The following is a 17,058-nucleotide window of genomic DNA, read 5'->3' on the forward strand; positions in this document are numbered from 1 at the left end:
TGGGTATAAATGTTTAGCCAGTTCTAGACAAGAAGCTTTAGAATTAAGAACTATTCTGGTCTATATCAACGCTATAGGTACTTCCACACCAAAAAGAATTTAAGGAGAGACAGGAAGAACTTCAGAGACATATTTGGTTAAAGCGCCCATGAATGGGGCTAAGGAAGGTTGTCTTCGGATATATTTGCAGCATTATGCTTGGACGTAGGGAGAGGAGCGCAGAGTCAAGGTATCTGAGAGGCGCGACAACAAAGTGCGTCAGTGTACAGAGAAGGAATTGATCTAAAATAGGCAAGGAATGCTTTTTTTCCCAAGAAATGCTAATCTGGCAGACTTCTAAAGGAATGTAAAATTAAACAATAGCAGGAAGACCAGGACCTCAGGAGTAAGAAGAACCTATTCACAAAGAGATTATGGACAGTGAAAGTAGATAGCGAAAAGGAAGAGGATAGAGTGCAAATGCTATAAGACGAAAGCGCTTGGTATATAGATATGGTAAGGAAATTCGTTTGGAGAAAGCCTTCGCTGGGCTGCCGTGACCTACATTTAGTAGGCTCTTCCGACGCGAGAGTAGTCGGGGTACATGTTAGAATCAATTCCATCGCCATTGGGCCCTACTCGGCCATAATCGTTATGAGGCACCAAATGATCGGTGCTCTCAGATGCTTGATGGCGAGGTCCTGGTGGGATATCTCGATACGGTTCGTACCGGCCGAACATATTTAGTTTCCCGACTTCTAGGTCCTGTCGACCGTTAGGGTCGGTTCGAGAATTCAACAGTAGGGAATTGCGAGCGTCCAGTGGCGTTAGATTATCGAGGTCGCGGTCATATTTTTCTGGAAAGAATTAGTTAATATTTAATCTTCTAGATAATTTCTGGGGAACAAAGTTGTTTACCTGACTCCTTCCGCCGCTGAACGTGTGGATTTTTGCGAACCAAAAGAATGATAGCATTAATGGCAATAAGAAGCGCCAAAATTCCAGTCAAGGCTGACTGAACTGCAACTAGTGCCACTCCAGTAACAGTTTTGGTGGTCTGTCCCATACCCAGTTCTTGAACGAAAACAATGATGCATGCCACGGAGAGCACACGGACCACTTGGATAGAGATATTAATCCACTGACTTGATTTGGTCTCATATGGTCTGGCCCACAAGAGAAGAATGAGCATAAGCGCCTCCACGACGAGCTGCGCACCCGATTGAACAAGCCCATGTCCATCGCCAGCAGCGAGGATGCAACCCTTGGCAAACATGTAGAAAATGTATGGGATAAAAATCCACCAATATCCCTTTTTATAGTTGTCATAGAAAAGACTGTATTTTCTCCATGTTTCCTTGTCTTCGTAGAGGGCGCTCGCATCGCCATCCATTTTCTTGTGTCGACGGGCCACAGACCAGATGCGGAAGGTAAAATACCCAAGAACAGCCGTAAAGATCGCGAGCGTGACTCCAGCCAGTATTTTTGCTGCCCAGGAATCCCCGTGGGTGAACTGGAAAATGCAATATAACGTCCAGATTCCGTATAACAGGAGAATCAAGTTGGTTATTGTGCGAGCAAGTAGTCCCCAGTAGTGCTTCCGAAAATTCGTTAACTTCTGCGGAAAATTTCCCTTAAGAGCCCAGATTTCCAGGATGAGCTTAAACAACAAGATACCAACAGCAATACCGGCAACAATGATGGCAAAAACCAGGAGGACCGTCATGAACGTGTTTGCTTCGGGGATGGAAAGTTGCTCAGCATAAGCCTTGAAACGCGACACAACATGATTAATGCCGTCTTCATTTTTGTCATCGCTAGGGGACGTATTCTCCGTAACTTCAACATCTCGCACTGCAAGCGGTAGGAGGTTGAAGATGGATCCCAAATCGCGCTTTGCAGGTTGCTTCGAATTGGTGTTATCTCCGAAGATCAAGGTGGCATTGCGCAAAAAGGCGACATTGCTATGCGTGAGATTACCTCCTGTCCGATTCCTGAAGTCATCGATGGTGGACTGCATCTGGAACCACGGAATAAGACCGGTGCTGAAGCCGAAATTCTTCGTAAAGCTACGGTAAACCGGGGGATAGTTCACGCTCAGCATCCCATTCATAGCCATGGTGTGGAACCACCCGAGGACGTCGCCAAAACTGGGACCAGTTGAGGCAGCACCTGGAGCACCGCCTGCCATTGCTGCACTAACCCCCGTCAAGGCAAGGGCAGCGCCAGCTATACCGGCAGCTGCATATGAAACCGCGGGGGATTCGAGAGTTTTCCCATTTCCAACGACGGACTGGATACAAGCAAGGGGCTTGTCGTTGTCCCGAGCCTTCAGTTCTAAGGTGGCCTCTGCTTGGAGATCGGGGATTGCAAATGCAATGGAGGGAATTTTACCAATGAAATCGGAAGGTATTGTAACCGAATCCTTTGCGGCGAAAGACCGAGCGGGAACTAGAAAGATGCAGCATTAGCTCAATGTTGCCCCCAGGAAGCGTGCACTTGTTGCGGCTTGGTACCTGGGCACAATTGATCAACTTTCGTCTTTTCATCACAAGGGTCAAATTCTTGCGTAAATCTTTGCCCGTAAGCATTGACAACGAGGGAAGCTGTCACTTCTTGCTCCTTGGAACTTGATCCAGCAACATCGAAGGTGATTCTATTCGTTGACCGATCGAAACTTATATCGAGCCTTTCAACCTTGATGTCGGCATCATCGAGACACGTCAAAAATCCGTTGGTTTTCAACACGTCGCCAGCTAGAGCTAGATTGCAAGATGCCGCCCAAACTAAGGGGGTCACGGCAAGGTAGCGTCCCAACCCCATGCTAGGCGAGTCACTGGCACCAAGCCAACCAGGCTGCAATGATGGAGTAACGAATTTTTTTCTCAGTCACTCGAATCAGATTTGGTGAATTTTCGAGTCAGGGTGGGCATTCGATGGGTAGATACGGAGAAATGCTAGAGATAGGGATGATGGTCCAAGCTTCGCCCGTCCAGGTATGTAGATCGGTGTCAGGTCGGGGGCGGAAGGATATTGAAGAGGATGGAAGCAAGATAGTCGAACAAAGAGGATGCAGGGTCAACCCGCACAGAAAGTAAGTCTATAATACTCCGAAGTAGAAATGAAGATGAGATATGAATGCTAGGTCCAAGGAAACTTGGACGAACGAGATGGCTGTTCACAGGAAATTGTCAACAAACTGGAAGCCCCATGAAGGGACGGAGTGCTAACGAATGAAGAAAGGGAGTGACTTTGATAGTGTCTGAGAAAGAGTGAAAGGCGGACTGGGCGGAGGTTTTCAATCCAAAGGAGAGGTTCGAGCGAAGAAGCAAGACAAAGACAGGCGAATTTGGGCGGACAAGCCGCCAGGTCACAGGAGGGAAAGGGCCCGTAAATTACCACATCGTGACCAGCCAACAACAAAGCAGCTGGCGTGTAATCCGGCGGTATCGTAACCGTGTCGATGGAGCTGGCTTACCCCTGGCGAGTCTCAGCTGGAACACACCGCCGCACGCTGATTGGCTCGCGGCGTGTTTTATCAGCCACACCGCTCCACCGCGCCGATGGGGCTGGAGGTCAGAAAAATGCCAAGAAAAGCGCGCTCTGACGCTTCGCTTTCGCCCGTCGCACCAGCGAGTCGGCCGTGCGCGGTTGGAGGGCGCTTTTGCGGTGCTGGCTGGCTTGTCTGGGGCAAACGACGAGGTGTTGGCACGGGGTATCGGATGGATGGTTGTGTCAAAGGGGGGATGCTGGAGTTCCTATGCCCAAAAAGATCGAAGTCCCGCCCAACTCCTTGAAGGAGAAAAAGTCGAGACAAAGTGATCCACTTCCCGTTGTGTTTAGAATTGAGGCCACCAGAGTACCGGTGCAAACAAGGCCCTTCTAAATATATCAGCCAATACCTCACGGTCGAGATTTGAAAGCGGCAAGACCAGGGAGTCCCCTTTCAGTGACCCCACAGGATTCGCCATCACGCAAATCCTGTCTGCAGGGAGGTGGTCCAATGACAGACCAACAATGCCCCTGGTCAGAGGTTCTGGACCTGCAGAATCTGACGGCTTGATCCGGCCCTGAAATGTTGAGGGGACGCTTGCCATTTTCTCAGGTTCGATGTCTCGTCTGCAGCAACCAGAATCGGGAGTGATGCAGGTACAGGGTGTTTGTGAGCATGAAAGGATGTCCTGCGAGCGGGTGGCCTATCAGCCAACAGAAACCAAACATGTTGTATGAAATCTACATTTTTGAAATGCCTGCAAAAACAAAACTGTGATCTTTTGACAGCATTGCGTTTTGCCTGTAAGCAAGGATAAGCTGATGTGTCCGCCCCATTTCCGCTTAACGCTACGCCGGTTTAACAACACTTGGCCCGCTGACTAATCACTCCTCAAGGTTATTTAGGTAACTAATACTACGAACACGTGACAATGATGTAACAGGCAGGACTGCTGGGCTGGGGACAACGACGAACCTTCATTGAGCTGGGTCGACGGGACCATTGCGACATGCTCTGCGCGATCTCGCGCTTATTCCACACAAATGACGAGTTCTCCTCCATCGACATGGAGAAATCTTGATGAGAATGAGGCCCTCCTCCGTCGCCCGATTCTCAATAAGTATCCCGGGGAAGATACTAGGCCCACTAGCAAGAAGGAGCTGGCTGGGTGGTATAGTTATGGCTGGGCTGCCGAGGTGTTCGCCGTGTGCGCCATGGGTATGCCTCTGTTAATATCTCACCTTGGGTGCTTACCGTTGCGTTCTATGTCTCTTAAATGCCTTCCTCGCTGATCCATCTTCTCTACTTAGGCTCGTTCCTCCCCATCACCCTCGAACAGATGACGAGAGATCAAGGTGTTCTACTTTCAGATAAGAAGACTCCATGCAGTGCAAGCTGGCCAACTGCCCCGACGGCCTATGCCGCGGCAGACGCCGCTGCTTCTCCTCGTGTTGGTCCTCCCCAGTGCGTAATCTACGTTTTGGGTGTCGAAATCAACACCGCCAGCTTCGCCATGTATACCTTTTCAATAAGTGTTTTCATTCAGTCCGTACTCATTATTTCCATGTCAGCCGCCGCGGATCACGGTGTATACCGGAAGAAATTTCTCTTGGCTTTTGCTCTCATGGGTGCCTTGTCTATGATATTATTTCTATTTCTCCTTCCTCGTTTTTATCTCCTGGCAGCAGTTCTCGCGATCATTGCCAACACAGGCTTTGGTGCTTCATTCGTGCTTTTAAATTCGTTTCTGCCCGTCCTTGTACGCAATGATCCGTCAATACAGGCAACTCGCTATGCCGCTGCTTCAGATGAACAAACGTATTACACTCAGAACCCCAGCGGGAGCAACACAATTTCTCCGGTGGACGAACCTGAACGCCTGGATGTCAGCTCGAATGACTCGGCACTTGTATCAGCCGAGTTGCGACTATCTACGAAACTATCCTCGAATGGTATTGGGATCGGGTATATTGCTGCGGTTTTGGTTCAAATTGGGTGCATCCTTCTCGTCGTTGCGACCCATTCAACTACTTTCTCTCTCCGCCTTGTACTCTTTATCATCGGGTTATGGTGGTTGGTTTTCACGATTCCCGCTGCTCTATGGCTCCGCCCTAGGCCTGGTCCTCCGCTTCCAGATTCGGCATATGGGAAAGGCAGGTGGGCGTGGGTTAGTTATATCGTGTTTGCATGGGTGTCTCTTGGCCGAACGATCGTACGAGCTCGTCAACTTAAAGATGTGCTCCTGTTTCTAGCGGCTTGGTTTTTGCTATCCGATGGCATCGCTACGGTAAGTGGTACGGCTGTGCTTTTCGCAAAAACACAACTTGGCATGAACATTGCTGCCCTTGGTCTCATAAATGTCATCGCCATGATATCAGGCGTTCTCGGTGCGTTCTCTTGGAGTTATATCTCACACCATTTTAACCTTCGGCCGTCGCGTACCATCGTAGCATGCATCTGTCTTTTCGAAGTTATCCCCCTCTACGGCCTCCTTGGCTTCCTCCCATTTATCAAGAGGCTTGGGGTTATTGGCCTCCAGCAGCCATGGGAAATGTATGTTCTCGGAGCAATCTACGGCCTTGTGCTTGGCGGTCTATCATCATACTGTCGAAGCTTCTTCGGCGAGTTGATCCCACCCGGGTTTGAAGCATCCTTTTACGCTCTCTATGCGATCACCGACAAGGGGTCCAGCATGTTTGGTCCGGCCATTGTGGGTGCTATTACAGATCGGTACGGGGAGATCAGGCCCGCTTTCGGGTTCCTTGCGCTGCTTATCTTACTTCCGCTGCCGTTGATGCTACTCGTTGACGTCGACCGGGGGAAGCGTGATGCCAAGGAGCTTGCTGAAGCTTTAGAGGGAGTGAAAGATATGGGCACTAATGGGACTGGCTATGCTACGGTGGCCACGCATGAGGTTGAGGTTGGATACGAAGGAGACCGGGAATAAATATAGCTGGAGAGCTATTCTCACGTTCGCAATCAATATCGGTTCATGGTGATCTCGTTGCTTTGTATCCCATTACGATAGAGCATATAATACTTATGGAACCTAGCACGAAACTTCCAAAGTGATGTGACTTCCGTGCCCATTTCTCTTACATACTATAGCAGGGGTCTGCAGGAGTTAACCTTTATCCATACGCCGTTCGCAATTTTCCATCGCATCCCAAACTACATAGTTGAATCATCCATCCTCCGAAGGAAGCAAACCAAAAAAGAAGCTGTTTCGCCCACCGTTTCATATCGATAATGGTTAAACGAGGGGAGCCCAGAGTATTATAAATATCACCGACATCACTTGCATCTCTTTTCCACAATATTCGCCCCATGCTCCTCATACTCTTTCTTCGAAATCCACATCTGGTGGAAGGTGCCAAGACTAGCCACGATGCTTCCGCCAATCCACGAGCCAAACTTCCTCTCCACCGTATTGCCTGGCGCAAACAAGCGCACTCGAGGACTTGGGAACATGGCCGTCAATTCTGAGTTTATCCGATCATTGAATCCGTACAGGAGACTGGTCGCGCCCGTAATCACCACGTTACCGAGCAAATGTGGCCGTATGTCGATGTCAACCTGATTGAGGGCGCTGCGAACAAGCTCGGGTATTGTCTGTGCAGCAGTGGGCGCGGGGAACTCAGAATCAGGATCTGGAATTGCGGCTTTGGCATCGAATAATGATTCAGCGACGCGGTATCGGTCTGTGCCGAAGAGTTGGTTGTAGCCGTCAGGGAATTCGAAGGGGCGGCCTGGGCTGTTTTTCGCTAGGTCTTCGTTGGACACTCCGTTGGGGTTGACATTTAATAAACCCTGAGGGCCGGGCCAGACTTGGATTACACATTCCTTAAACTCGGAGATGGTCCGGTTTTCCAGAAGTCGACGGAACGAAGCGTCAGGAGCCTGATCATCGGGAATTGTGCGGTACGTTGCTTGCGCCGGCTGGCCAGCATCTACTGCTGTCTTGGAAGAGATGAGGTAATGGGGTGTAATTGTGATGGGTTGAGGAGTGTTTTGTTTAAAGAGTGCGCGAACTTGGGAGGAGATATAGTCCCCGGCAAGATGGGAATGTTGGACGCCACGTTTTAAAATCAGTCCGTCGTGTACTGGAGTGACTGAGACCGTGGACGCGCCAACGTCAATAACTAAAGCGGACGCCTTGCCGGCGGCAAAACTGGAAAGCGACGTCAGTATTTTACGGGAGAGCATGCGTGAACGAAATCAACCTAGCACTTACGCAGCCAACGGTCCCGTCCTAGCAAGATAAAAGGCTGGTGTCCCCCAATTCTCCATCGCTATTTCAATCGTCTTCTCCCGAGCTTTGGTCGGATTCCATCCACATTCAGTCATGAGCAATGGCGAATCTGATAAAGGCTTCTCTTGTGACTCCACAATCTCCATCTCAGTTGGCAATTCTGATGTGTCATTTAACCCATTGAGCATGGGATTGCCAGGTTTCGTGCCCGTCAGCCGCGAAGAAAATGAATATTCCCACAATTTCTCCGCCATATCCCAATCTTCCACAATTCCATCACTCCCCATCGGATTGTGAATAGACAGGCCCGGTCGCGGCGAGACATAGATGCTATCCCCGTATATGTGCTTGTCTTGCCCATCCGTAGAATATTTCGCGTAGTATGTCGGGGTCACAGATTTAGGCGTGTCTTCACCAGCAAATCCGGCGCGAATGGAGGAATAGCCTGGGTCGAGAATAATGGCGGATACCTCGTCTGTATACTCTACGGCTTAGCAATCCTGCGCTAATAAATTTGCCTGAGCATTGGCAAAGCGTGGGCAATCATACCTCCTCCATATTCCGCCGTCGCGGGGGGAACCGAAGAGTTCATATTGGCCGCGGGAACGAAGAAAGTCTGGTGGAGTCTCAAGGCGCTGACCGAAGTAAATGCACGGAACTAAGGTCAACAAGAGGCAAGAAAAGCAAGCAATTTGTACACTCAAAGTTTCTGCAGCTGTTAAATGTAGGGGGCCGTATCTATGAGCAGGAATGCGGTCGCGATGAGCAGCTGGGCGGCGGGCGGGCGTGAGAGAGCCATCGCCGCTTTAGGAATAGCGCAGCTTGCTGTCTCTTATCTAATCTTGAGATCTTGCTTGACTTGGAGCGTCCTCATCTTCGTCCTCCATCACAACAAATCAAAAGTCTACAGGAGTGCAAAATGGAGATTGAACAGCCGATTTTCAATCCAGCGAAGAGGAGAAAATTCATACGCAGGCGCGCAACAACGCCGCCCGCAGAACATCAGTCGGATTTTCAAGATCAGGTGCCTGAGCTCGCTACGAACGATGTCACCCAGTCTGCTACTCCTACCTTGGAGGACGATGGTGCAGCCGTACCTATCGCTGAGATCATTCGTGCTCGAAAGGGATTGAAATCCCGCAGAGCTGGAATAGAATTCTCGACGGGGCCGAGATGGGGTTCAGAAAAGACACCTCGACCATCCTCAGAAGGGACAGTGGCGAGCGAGGCTGGAGATGGTGGTTTAGGCGGGATATCAGACCGGTTTGTTGGTCTTACGGGACAAAAGGTTGATGTAGATAGGCATATGTACGTATCGCCCTCCCTGTGATTGTGAAGTGCCGCTTTGTGATGGAAATTAACGAGATAAGGATGACCTATATAGAGTCTGAGATGGCCAAACGTCATCGCCGCAGCCCAGCGGTTGAATCCACACACAACCAGTTAGAACCCGAAGAGATCATCAACCAAGGCCCAGACCACAAGCTACCTCAGCGCCAGCCAGCTACTTTGGGTAAACTTCATGAGATAGATCTCGGCCCAGACTCGAAATTGCGGAATATCGAACGAACAAAAGCCGCTACGAGAAATCTGGCGAGTGGCGAGCCTATACAGACTGAAGATAAGGATGTAGGGGGAAAGAAATCTCGCGTAGATAAAGACGGAAAGTCGTGGCGCCATAGAAAACGACGCAATAGTGAAGATATAAGACGGGATCAACTTGTTGAAGAAGTATTACGGGAGAGCAAACGTAAGGCATGGCCTTTATTTCCACATCTTTCTCTGAAATACTAACGGTTTCATAGTTGATGTCTATGAGGAGCCCGAGCAAGAGTTTGGCGATGATCAGGCCGCGGATGATCGCATTGCGGAACAGTTCAGACGTGATTTCTTGGATGCTATCCAGTCGCGGAGACGTGGAGCCAGGTCAAAGAATACGAAATCCTCGAAAGGTGATGTTCCTCGTGGCCCTAAGCTGGGCGGAAGTAGAAGCGCCCGAGCTGCAATGCGCGAGAGGCAAGAAAAAGCAGCCAAGAAGTAAATTTCAAACTTTTCGTGCTGTTACCTTACCAGCTGTGGATAATGGATATATCCATATGATATATCGTCATGTGAAGAACTGGGTGGTTGAACGCGAAAGCCCTCTGAGAAGTCTATAGTCTGGTGGCTGCAGCATATATAAATGTACCGGGAATGAAATTCATGACAATGCTATCCTGAACTTTTATGGCATATTCGGGACCAACCGGCAACCATTGCCTACTGTTAATAGAGTTCACCTGCCATTCATTGTCCTTGGCTGCTTGGCAGCATTTCCTATCTGAGGCCATCGATTCATTACAGATGATAAAACGGGCAGGGTTACTGGTTGTCTATGGAACCGGAGTCCCAAGGACTCGTCCGGCGGCCTCGTAGATCCGATCTACTAGCAAAAATACGATACCCACAGGAGCAACTTCGAACCCAGGGCTACCAGAATCCTCAAACTTTGCATTTTTTTTATCACCTTTCATGGACGCCACGAATGCATCATGTATGTATGTTCGAAGAAACATGCTGGATTCCCTTCGCGACTATATCGTCCTCAGGAGCCTGACCATCTGCACCCAGGATTTTTGGGTTTGATGACAGCAAAAGCTCTCGGCTCTGATGTTCTACTAGTTAACTTGCGACTTCAATGATGCCCCGATTGCATCCTTTAGTACTCCGTAATTAGTAGTGTCCAATGGTCGTTACGTTTTGAACAACCATCCACCAAAGGCACTCGGCCTCGTTAACAATACGAGTTATACATAGTACGGAGTATGAAGTACATCGCTAGGCACTGCAATGCGGATGGCGTGTTTGCAGAGGAGACTCACATTTTCAAATTGAGCCGATGGAAGGTTTGTGGTCAAAACGATCGACCGACCATCCAGTTGATACTCTGTCCTCCGTACACCGTACAGAGGATCGCTTGCTCATTTTTGACGGGCGTTGACATTTAATTCGTAACCTTGATCGTTTACATCTGACCTGTGACTGGCTGAGCGCCGAGCGGGTTGCAAGATCGGTCAATCACAGCTTCGCAAGTTCGCAATATCAAACCAAGATCAAATGTTCTTGATTTTATATATCACAGATCACTTACACCGAGAGACTATTCTGGCTGCGTGCAGCGAAACAGATGGTACGACTTGGAGCGTGCTCTTTCTCTTTCCGCCTTTCATCGAAACCAGATTATAAAAGGCTCATCTGTATCCCAATCCCTTGGTTTTTTGAACCTGACCATTTCGCCTCGTTATCTCTTCATAAGCCTCGAGAGAAATTCTTCAAGTAGTTTTCTTCTTCAGGACGAGGAACTGTCGGTGGGCCAACATGCGCTTACTCCGAATCTTTGCTACGGCTAGCTTTCTGCTGGTCAGCCAAGCAAACCCCTCTCTCAACCTAGAACCACTTAATGAAAATCACTGTCTTGAGGTGTGCAAAGCGGAGAAGCCAACCTGTCCCCCTTACTGGGTACGGAATAGAAGTAATTATTTAAAGTGTTCTATTCCATGAAGCAACGATGACTAACTTATCATTTAGTGCCCTGAAATAGTTTATCAGAAGGGTCCTGTATGAACCTCTCCCATTCCAGCTCTCCTACGCAAAGCACTTCCTTCCCTCGCAAGTTCTAACAAATGGATGAGACGAGGAAGCTTGGTGGGGATGCTGCATGGATTTACCCCATTGATGACATATGGGTAAAGGTTTTGAATGTAGGACAAAATGGAAATGGATGAAGAATTTTTGCCGGTATGGACAGTATACGGGTGGTACCTTAGCATTCTTACAATGCGGGGTTCCCGTGGCAGGCATCTCAGAATATAAAGCGGGTGAAACATCTGTTGCCTTTCAGACCCTCAATTCAGGCCGCAAATGGTAGTACAATGAAGAAAGTAGTACCTTTGTATGAGAGGGGTTAAAAGAAGGCATATGTACTAGCAATTTAGCAGATCGGGGGTCGCTGCATATCCTGAGATCTCTCTGATTAAAAAATCCATTTACACACCGAGAAATGGCGCCTTTCCCCTCCCGAAATATGCGGTGTCTTAAAGTTACACAAGGATGGAATCTTTGTTGAGCTTTTATCTGTTAGTCTTCGCACAAACACAGGTCAGATGAACCACGCACTCTCTAAATACCCAAGTGTGCAGCATGCTTGGACCAAGGCCAAGAGTTAAGAATGGGGTAAAGGGCGCTCAATCTGAAGGTCAGAGGATCTATTTTCTCGTTTCGTTCAATTCATACAAAAGGAACTTAAGTCTGACAAAATAGAGTGTGTTTTATTTGGATGTGTAACCCGGTATACATGTAGTTACAAATATCCAATCGGTTCAAGGTCTAGTGTTGTTCTCCTCAGATGCAGAATTATATCACTTATATAGTCATGGGAATGATCTCCAAGATATCCTACGCTTTCCATTCCATGTATCGTGTGATAACGTTCAAAGGCCTTGTCCAGCGTCCCCTGTGAAATGTCACACTAATACTACCAGCATGTCCTGTTCCGCAAAGGCTCCCACAGATTAAGTAACTTCTTTCAGAGTCCGGCTTCTCACTGATAGTGAACAAAGATATCTCGTATTGGTGAGAAAAGCACTTTGAAGTCGCGAGGGAAGTTAGTCCGGCCATTGTCACTCCTCTTGGGTTTACCCGTTGGCTTTGGCCCCTTTTCTTTAAAAACTTCTTCGCCCTCGGCTTGGATTTCGTGGAGGTTTTTGAAGTTCATATGCCGGATTTTATAGGCGAGCTTGTCAAGATATTTTTCTTGTTCAGGAGTCAGATCGGAAAAGTAGGAGCGGAAATCGTAGATACGCGCAAGTTGCACAGGCATAATTTTGTCCATATAGACATCGGTTGGAAGCTTGGAATTGGAACCGGAAGACGGAGCGGCCAGGGCGAAGGAAGCGAGCCCGAGGATGCAGGTACCGAGGAGGGTTTTAAACTGCATGGTGGAGAGGCTCTGAAGAAACTATGCCCTTTAACAAGAAAACTAGTTTACGGCGTAGAAGCAAGTTTGACACTGTGATTACCCCAAAATCTGGGGTAATGCATCCCATTTTATAATGTTGTTGGGCACCTGGACATCTTGATATTGCCCAGCAGACTCAGCTCGGATCAACAGAGTCTTGAGTCATTTTATCCTATGTTCTCAACATGAAACCAGTGTTCCGGTGAGAGATGATGCTACAAAGGCAAAGAAAATGTGCCAAGTCATGCTAATCCAAAGTTAGATAACTTGCGGCCTTTTCATCATAAAGAGCTCGACAGCGTTTAACATTATGACACGAGAAGCCACCCGTGATTGGTGTTACTATCCGACGAGTGCAGAGTACTTCCGTATTACACTCCTGAATTGTCTGATGGCCAAGTCCATAGTTAAGTACGTAACCGCCATCTCACGACGGCCATTGGCCGTTGACTTGACAGTGTCAATATGTGTCATAAAAGAATGATATTTGCATGCGGTTGGGAGCTTCGATAGTCGCGAACGGGCCCAGTTGTGATTTCCCACGGAATAGATGCTTGGCTCATGTGAGCTCAAAAGAGCGCCTCCCCCCCCTCCCAAATCGTTTAGATGCCCACGGCGCGGTGTCATCGCGATCGAAGAGCGGGCTAAAAGGGAGGGTGGTGATGTTGATCCCGGAGCTGCAAGCAACCAAGCAGCCAGGGATTAGGTAAGTAACTAACTATAACTAGTTAGCGTTTCCCACGTGATCCCTGATCGTGAGTCGTTATCTTATCTGATCTGATAAGATGGAAGAAAATTGTCTGGCCAGCGGAAGGTGGGATGAGAGACACCCCTCTCCTCGCCACGCACAGTACGACACGCTGCTGCGCTCTTCTTTTGTCGAGCTCGCACGTCTCCAGTCGCCAACGTCTCTTCACGAAATTCGGATCGAATAAATGCATATGGGCCTGTTCAATGGATCACGAGGACCGCATCATCCCCAACCAGAACTCCTCGCCTACTGAGGAGCTAGCGATAAGCGAATCTCTCGTCCCCGCTAGAGAAATTAAGCTTGCAACTACGCTTCAGTTTACATTCGATGGCCTTCTGAATCCTCCTTTACAGCTAAGAGAGGATCCCAAAGAGGGATGTGGCGGCCACATCTGGCCCGCCGGCATGGTACTATCAAAGTATATGCTGCGCAAACACAGCGAGGATCTTCTCGGGAAGAGAATGTGAGTCTGTTCCTTACGCCACCAAAGCGAGCTTGTTGCAAACATATGTCTAACACATGCTGTTAGTGTTGAACTTGGGGCTGGAAGCGGCCTCGTTGCCCTTGCTGTCGCGCGAGGCTGCAAAATCGACTCTCCTATCTACGTCACCGATCAAAAGCCGATGCTGCCGTTAATCGAAGAGAACATCATTTTGAATGACCTCTCGGGTTCTGTAGTTGCTGCCTTGCTGGACTGGGGCGATTCAGACGCACTCACGACTTTACCATCGCACCCCGAAGTTATACTCGCAGCGGACTGTGTGTACTTCGAACCGGCGTTCCCTTTACTAGTTTCCACGCTCGATGGATTAATGGGGGAAAACTCGATGTGCTACTTTTGCTTTAAAAAGCGTCGTAAGGCGGATTTACGATTTATAAAAATGGCGAGGAAGGTATTTGAAATCACCGAGGTCACTGACGGTATTAACCATGTGGCCTGTAAACACCAGAGTATATTTTTGTATATATTGAAAAGAAAGCCGCAACCGGCTAGGAAGAATAATATATCATCTCACAGCACGTAATACTATTCATCCCGTGTGAGTTAACATACCTAGGCTGGTTTATAGCTTCAAAGCATGTTGCGGAGTAGGTTTGTCTGAAGCAAGCACCTTTTGCCCGCGCATGTCCGTCAGGGTACCGTCTTTCCCAATTACTTTGACGCCACCCTTTCCAAGGCTTGAAACAAGCTGCTGCTTCTTTGCCGCTGCGCTAGCCGGGTTCTTGAGAGCCTTCATGGCTCTCTTCCGCTTCTTTTGCTTTTCACGTCTCCTATGCCGGAGCTTCTCTTCTCTCGACATCTCATCCTTGGCAATGGCCGCTCCGCCCTTAGTCAGAACTTCTCCGGTGCGGCTCTTATCCCCAGGGGCATACACTTCTTGGGGCGCGAGAGTCCCGGAAGTACTCAAGCTGTCTCCGCCAGAGGGCCGAACGTCTTCCATAACAATAGTATCGGCATCGGCCACCACGCGGATATTAGTAGCTGGCTGCTTGGGTCGAAAATGTAAATTCGAAAGGGTATCCAACTGGGAGCAGATATTGTTCCAGAGCTGTGTGATCTCGTCTCTCTCCTTCTGTAACTTTTCGTCTTTCTTACTGACGTAGTTTCTGTCCGTTGCTTGTAAATGGTCGGCCTCGTAGAGTTCCGCCAGACTCTGTTGCGGTTTTGTTTCATCCAACACGAATTTACTCTTTGCTTCCGTATAGTCGCCTACTCCAGGTGGTGGCCTTCGAATGATATCATCAAACTCTTTAGCAACTATCCTTTGTTTGATGAGGGACTCAATATCGTCGGTTATTTCAGCAGTGATGACTGGAACCGGTTTTCCGACCCGCTCGAAATCCAAATCCTCCTCAATCAACGAGTTAAGAGGCCGATCCACCGCTTTCGCCTCGCCAATTAGCGTCCATTCTTTGTTAGCGACATTAGCGGCCTCTAGCCGACGGATTTCATCCGTTATTTTAGCCCGTGCCTTTTCATGAGTCGATAGGTTGGTGTCGCCCTTTTTATTGGAATCCATATTCTCATCATCGAACTCAGAGTCTTCGTCTTCAAATAAGTCCCGGTGGACGTCCGCCATGGCTCGCTCGACGTCTGCGTCAAGGTCAGTATCGAGGTCGGGCTTTTTGGACTGTTCCTTAGGCCGGGTTCCTTTCTTGGGACGTTCCGAGGCAGGAGGATCAAAAAACTGGTCATAGGTCGCATTTCGCGCATCACCTTCGTCTAGCTCAAGACCGCCGTCCATATCCTCATCTGATAACCGAGCATCTTCATTATCAAAATCGCCTTCTTCAAGCTCATCCTCGTCCACGTCAGAATTGACATCGCCAACTGCGAACGGATCAGCTTCCCAATCAACGTCCTCCTCATCGCTACCAGCAGTATCATTTCTAGCTCGCTTGGCATCCAGATCTTCAAAGAGCAGAGACTGCTTGTTAAACTCGTCAATTGAGAAAAATCCATCGTTCAGGCCATGGCGATCCAAGACAAATGGAGTTGGTTCGCTCCTTTTGGGGGATCGTTTCCCAATTTTTAAGACATCAGTCTCGTCCAAGTCATCACTTCCATCACTCTCAAGCTGTTCTTCATCATCGCGGCCGTCCTCCGCCTCCTCTTCGTCTTTTCCATCAAGGAGCTCTGATGCATCCTCTGACTGTTCGTCTCTATCCAATTCACTAACTATGTCGGCATCACTTCCATCTTCCTGATCATGCTGGCCATCCCCAGATTCTGAACTTGAGGCGCTGTTTCTGCTCGCATCATCATCCCCCAATCCCAAGCTCGGCGATACAATGGCAACGTGTTCTCGAGTGACATCCGACGAAGTCTTCAATACCCGCTGCGCCTGTTCCCATACTTGCTGCACATTAAACCCATTTATATGTACCTCTTGGAGCTGAAGCTTTTTCGAGCTCGAAGGGCCGGAAGCGGTTTCGGTTCTCTTTCGCTTTTGTCTATTTTGGATAAGTTGCTGTTTCTGTTGAAGTTGTGCGGTGCTAGAGGCAAGCGAATCGAGATAATGTTTCAAGGCAGCCGTCGACTGGGAGAACAGGAGGGCTGACGGTCCAAGGAAATCTTCAGGTTTCGAGGAGAGCACCTCCGCGATTGGAGCGACCGCCGCTACATCAGTGGTGGGACGCCACGAAGACGAATACGATGCCATTTCACCGTAACCTTCGCCAATCTCAACTGAAAATCGTCTTCAACGAGGATCTGAAGTCCGGTGGTACGGATATGGACTCTGCGACGATCAAGGTCGATGGGAATATGCGACGCTTGACTGAGCAAAGTTTCGTCTCCCACGGCGCAATATACGTATATTTCTAGAAGACAATCTGTTGCAGCTGCGAACAGCTGCCACCTTCAAGCCCGACACCTTTGAGATATGTGCTGAACCGGCTTAGCTGAAGCTGTCAGGCCAAAATGCTTCGCTGCGATTTCAAAATTTCGGGCGGATTATCGAATCTCCATGGCCGGCTTGGCATATATATAACGATCTAGCCATATATGGACTAGCGTCTACAGGTTTCCTCTTCGGATGGCTCTTCAAGCCGAAGCGCCGTTTCTAGTATGGCATGAAGATAGC

At 48.9% G+C, this 17,058-nt stretch overlaps 7 protein-coding genes across 7 annotated transcripts; 3 read left to right on the plus strand and 4 right to left on the minus strand.

Moving 5' to 3' along the window:
• Positions 1-201: 201 nt before the first annotated feature.
• Positions 202-3,872, minus strand: D8B26_002173 (uncharacterized protein). The gene is made up of 3 exons (XM_003066104.2): positions 2,496-3,872; positions 898-2,430; positions 202-836 (listed from the first exon to the last, which is right to left on the minus strand). The coding sequence occupies exons 1-3, from the start codon at positions 2,800-2,802 to the stop codon at positions 547-549; spliced, it is 2,130 nt and encodes a 709-aa protein (XP_003066150.1). The 5' UTR covers positions 2,803-3,872; the 3' UTR covers positions 202-546.
• A 552-nt stretch (positions 3,873-4,424) lies between these two features.
• Positions 4,425-6,720, plus strand: ATG22 (Autophagy protein 22). Its single transcript, XM_003066105.2, has 2 exons — positions 4,425-4,690; positions 4,783-6,720. Exons 1-2 carry the CDS (start codon positions 4,516-4,518, stop codon positions 6,417-6,419), a joined length of 1,812 nt encoding a protein of 603 aa, XP_003066151.1. The 5' UTR covers positions 4,425-4,515; the 3' UTR covers positions 6,420-6,720.
• Positions 6,546-8,421, minus strand: ARP4 (NuA4 histone acetyltransferase subunit). The gene is made up of 3 exons (XM_066123748.1): positions 8,274-8,421; positions 7,707-8,199; positions 6,546-7,643 (listed from the first exon to the last, which is right to left on the minus strand). The coding sequence occupies exons 1-3, from the start codon at positions 8,314-8,316 to the stop codon at positions 6,767-6,769; spliced, it is 1,413 nt and encodes a 470-aa protein (XP_065979823.1). The 5' UTR covers positions 8,317-8,421; the 3' UTR covers positions 6,546-6,766.
• Positions 8,422-8,643: 222 nt separating this feature from the next.
• On the plus strand, positions 8,644-9,946 carry D8B26_002176 (uncharacterized protein; the record flags this gene model as incomplete). The annotated part of the gene is made up of 3 exons (XM_003066107.2): positions 8,644-9,032; positions 9,095-9,474; positions 9,530-9,946. The coding sequence occupies 3 exons, from the start codon at positions 8,644-8,646 to the stop codon at positions 9,763-9,765; spliced, it is 1,005 nt and encodes a 334-aa protein (XP_003066153.2). The 3' UTR covers positions 9,766-9,946.
• A 2,357-nt stretch (positions 9,947-12,303) lies between these two features.
• Positions 12,304-12,699, minus strand: D8B26_002177 (uncharacterized protein; the record flags this gene model as incomplete). The annotated part of the gene is made up of 1 exon (XM_066123749.1): positions 12,304-12,699. One exon carries the CDS (start codon positions 12,697-12,699, stop codon positions 12,304-12,306), a length of 396 nt encoding a protein of 131 aa, XP_065979824.1.
• A 975-nt stretch (positions 12,700-13,674) lies between these two features.
• Positions 13,675-16,337, plus strand: D8B26_002178 (uncharacterized protein; the record flags this gene model as incomplete). Its single annotated transcript, XM_003066108.2, has 2 exons — positions 13,675-13,934; positions 14,001-16,337. The coding sequence occupies 2 exons, from the start codon at positions 13,675-13,677 to the stop codon at positions 14,494-14,496; spliced, it is 756 nt and encodes a 251-aa protein (XP_003066154.1). The 3' UTR covers positions 14,497-16,337.
• Positions 14,529-16,635, minus strand: MPP10 (U3 snoRNP protein; the record flags this gene model as incomplete). Its single annotated transcript, XM_003066109.2, has 1 exon — positions 14,529-16,635. The coding sequence occupies one exon, from the start codon at positions 16,633-16,635 to the stop codon at positions 14,536-14,538; it is 2,100 nt and encodes a 699-aa protein (XP_003066155.2). The 3' UTR covers positions 14,529-14,535.
• Between the last annotated feature and the right edge of the window lie 423 nt (positions 16,636-17,058).

The sequence above is a fragment of the Coccidioides posadasii genome, chromosome 1, assembly GCF_018416015.2.
Source record: "Coccidioides posadasii str. Silveira chromosome 1, complete sequence".
NCBI lineage: Eukaryota > Fungi > Ascomycota > Eurotiomycetes > Onygenales > Onygenaceae > Coccidioides > Coccidioides posadasii.

Excerpts from the sequence above, each read along its gene's own strand:
- D8B26_002173 (XM_003066104.2), bottom strand. The coding sequence starts at position 2,802 with ATGGGGTTGGGACGCTACCTTGCCGTGACCCCCTTAGTTTGGGCGGCA. Across the intron at positions 2,431-2,495 it reads AGTTGATCAATTGTGCCCAG|TTCCCGCTCGGTCTTTCGCC; the intron begins GTACCAAGCCGC and ends GCATCTTTCTAG. Across the intron at positions 837-897 it reads TCAGCGGCGGAAGGAGTCAG|AAAAATATGACCGCGACCTC; the intron begins GTAAACAACTTT and ends AATTCTTTCCAG.
- ATG22 (XM_003066105.2), top strand. The coding sequence starts at position 4,516 with ATGACGAGTTCTCCTCCATCGACATGGAGAAATCTTGATGAGAATGAG. Across the intron at positions 4,691-4,782 it reads GTTCGCCGTGTGCGCCATGG|GCTCGTTCCTCCCCATCACC; the intron begins GTATGCCTCTGT and ends TTCTCTACTTAG.
- ARP4 (XM_066123748.1), bottom strand. The coding sequence starts at position 8,316 with ATGAACTCTTCGGTTCCCCCCGCGACGGCGGAATATGGAGGAG. Across the intron at positions 8,200-8,273 it reads GACGGCGGAATATGGAGGAG|ACGAGGTATCCGCCATTATT; the intron begins GTATGATTGCCC and ends TAGAGTATACAG. Across the intron at positions 7,644-7,706 it reads AGGACGGGACCGTTGGCTGC|TTTTGCCGCCGGCAAGGCGT; the intron begins GTAAGTGCTAGG and ends GTCGCTTTCCAG.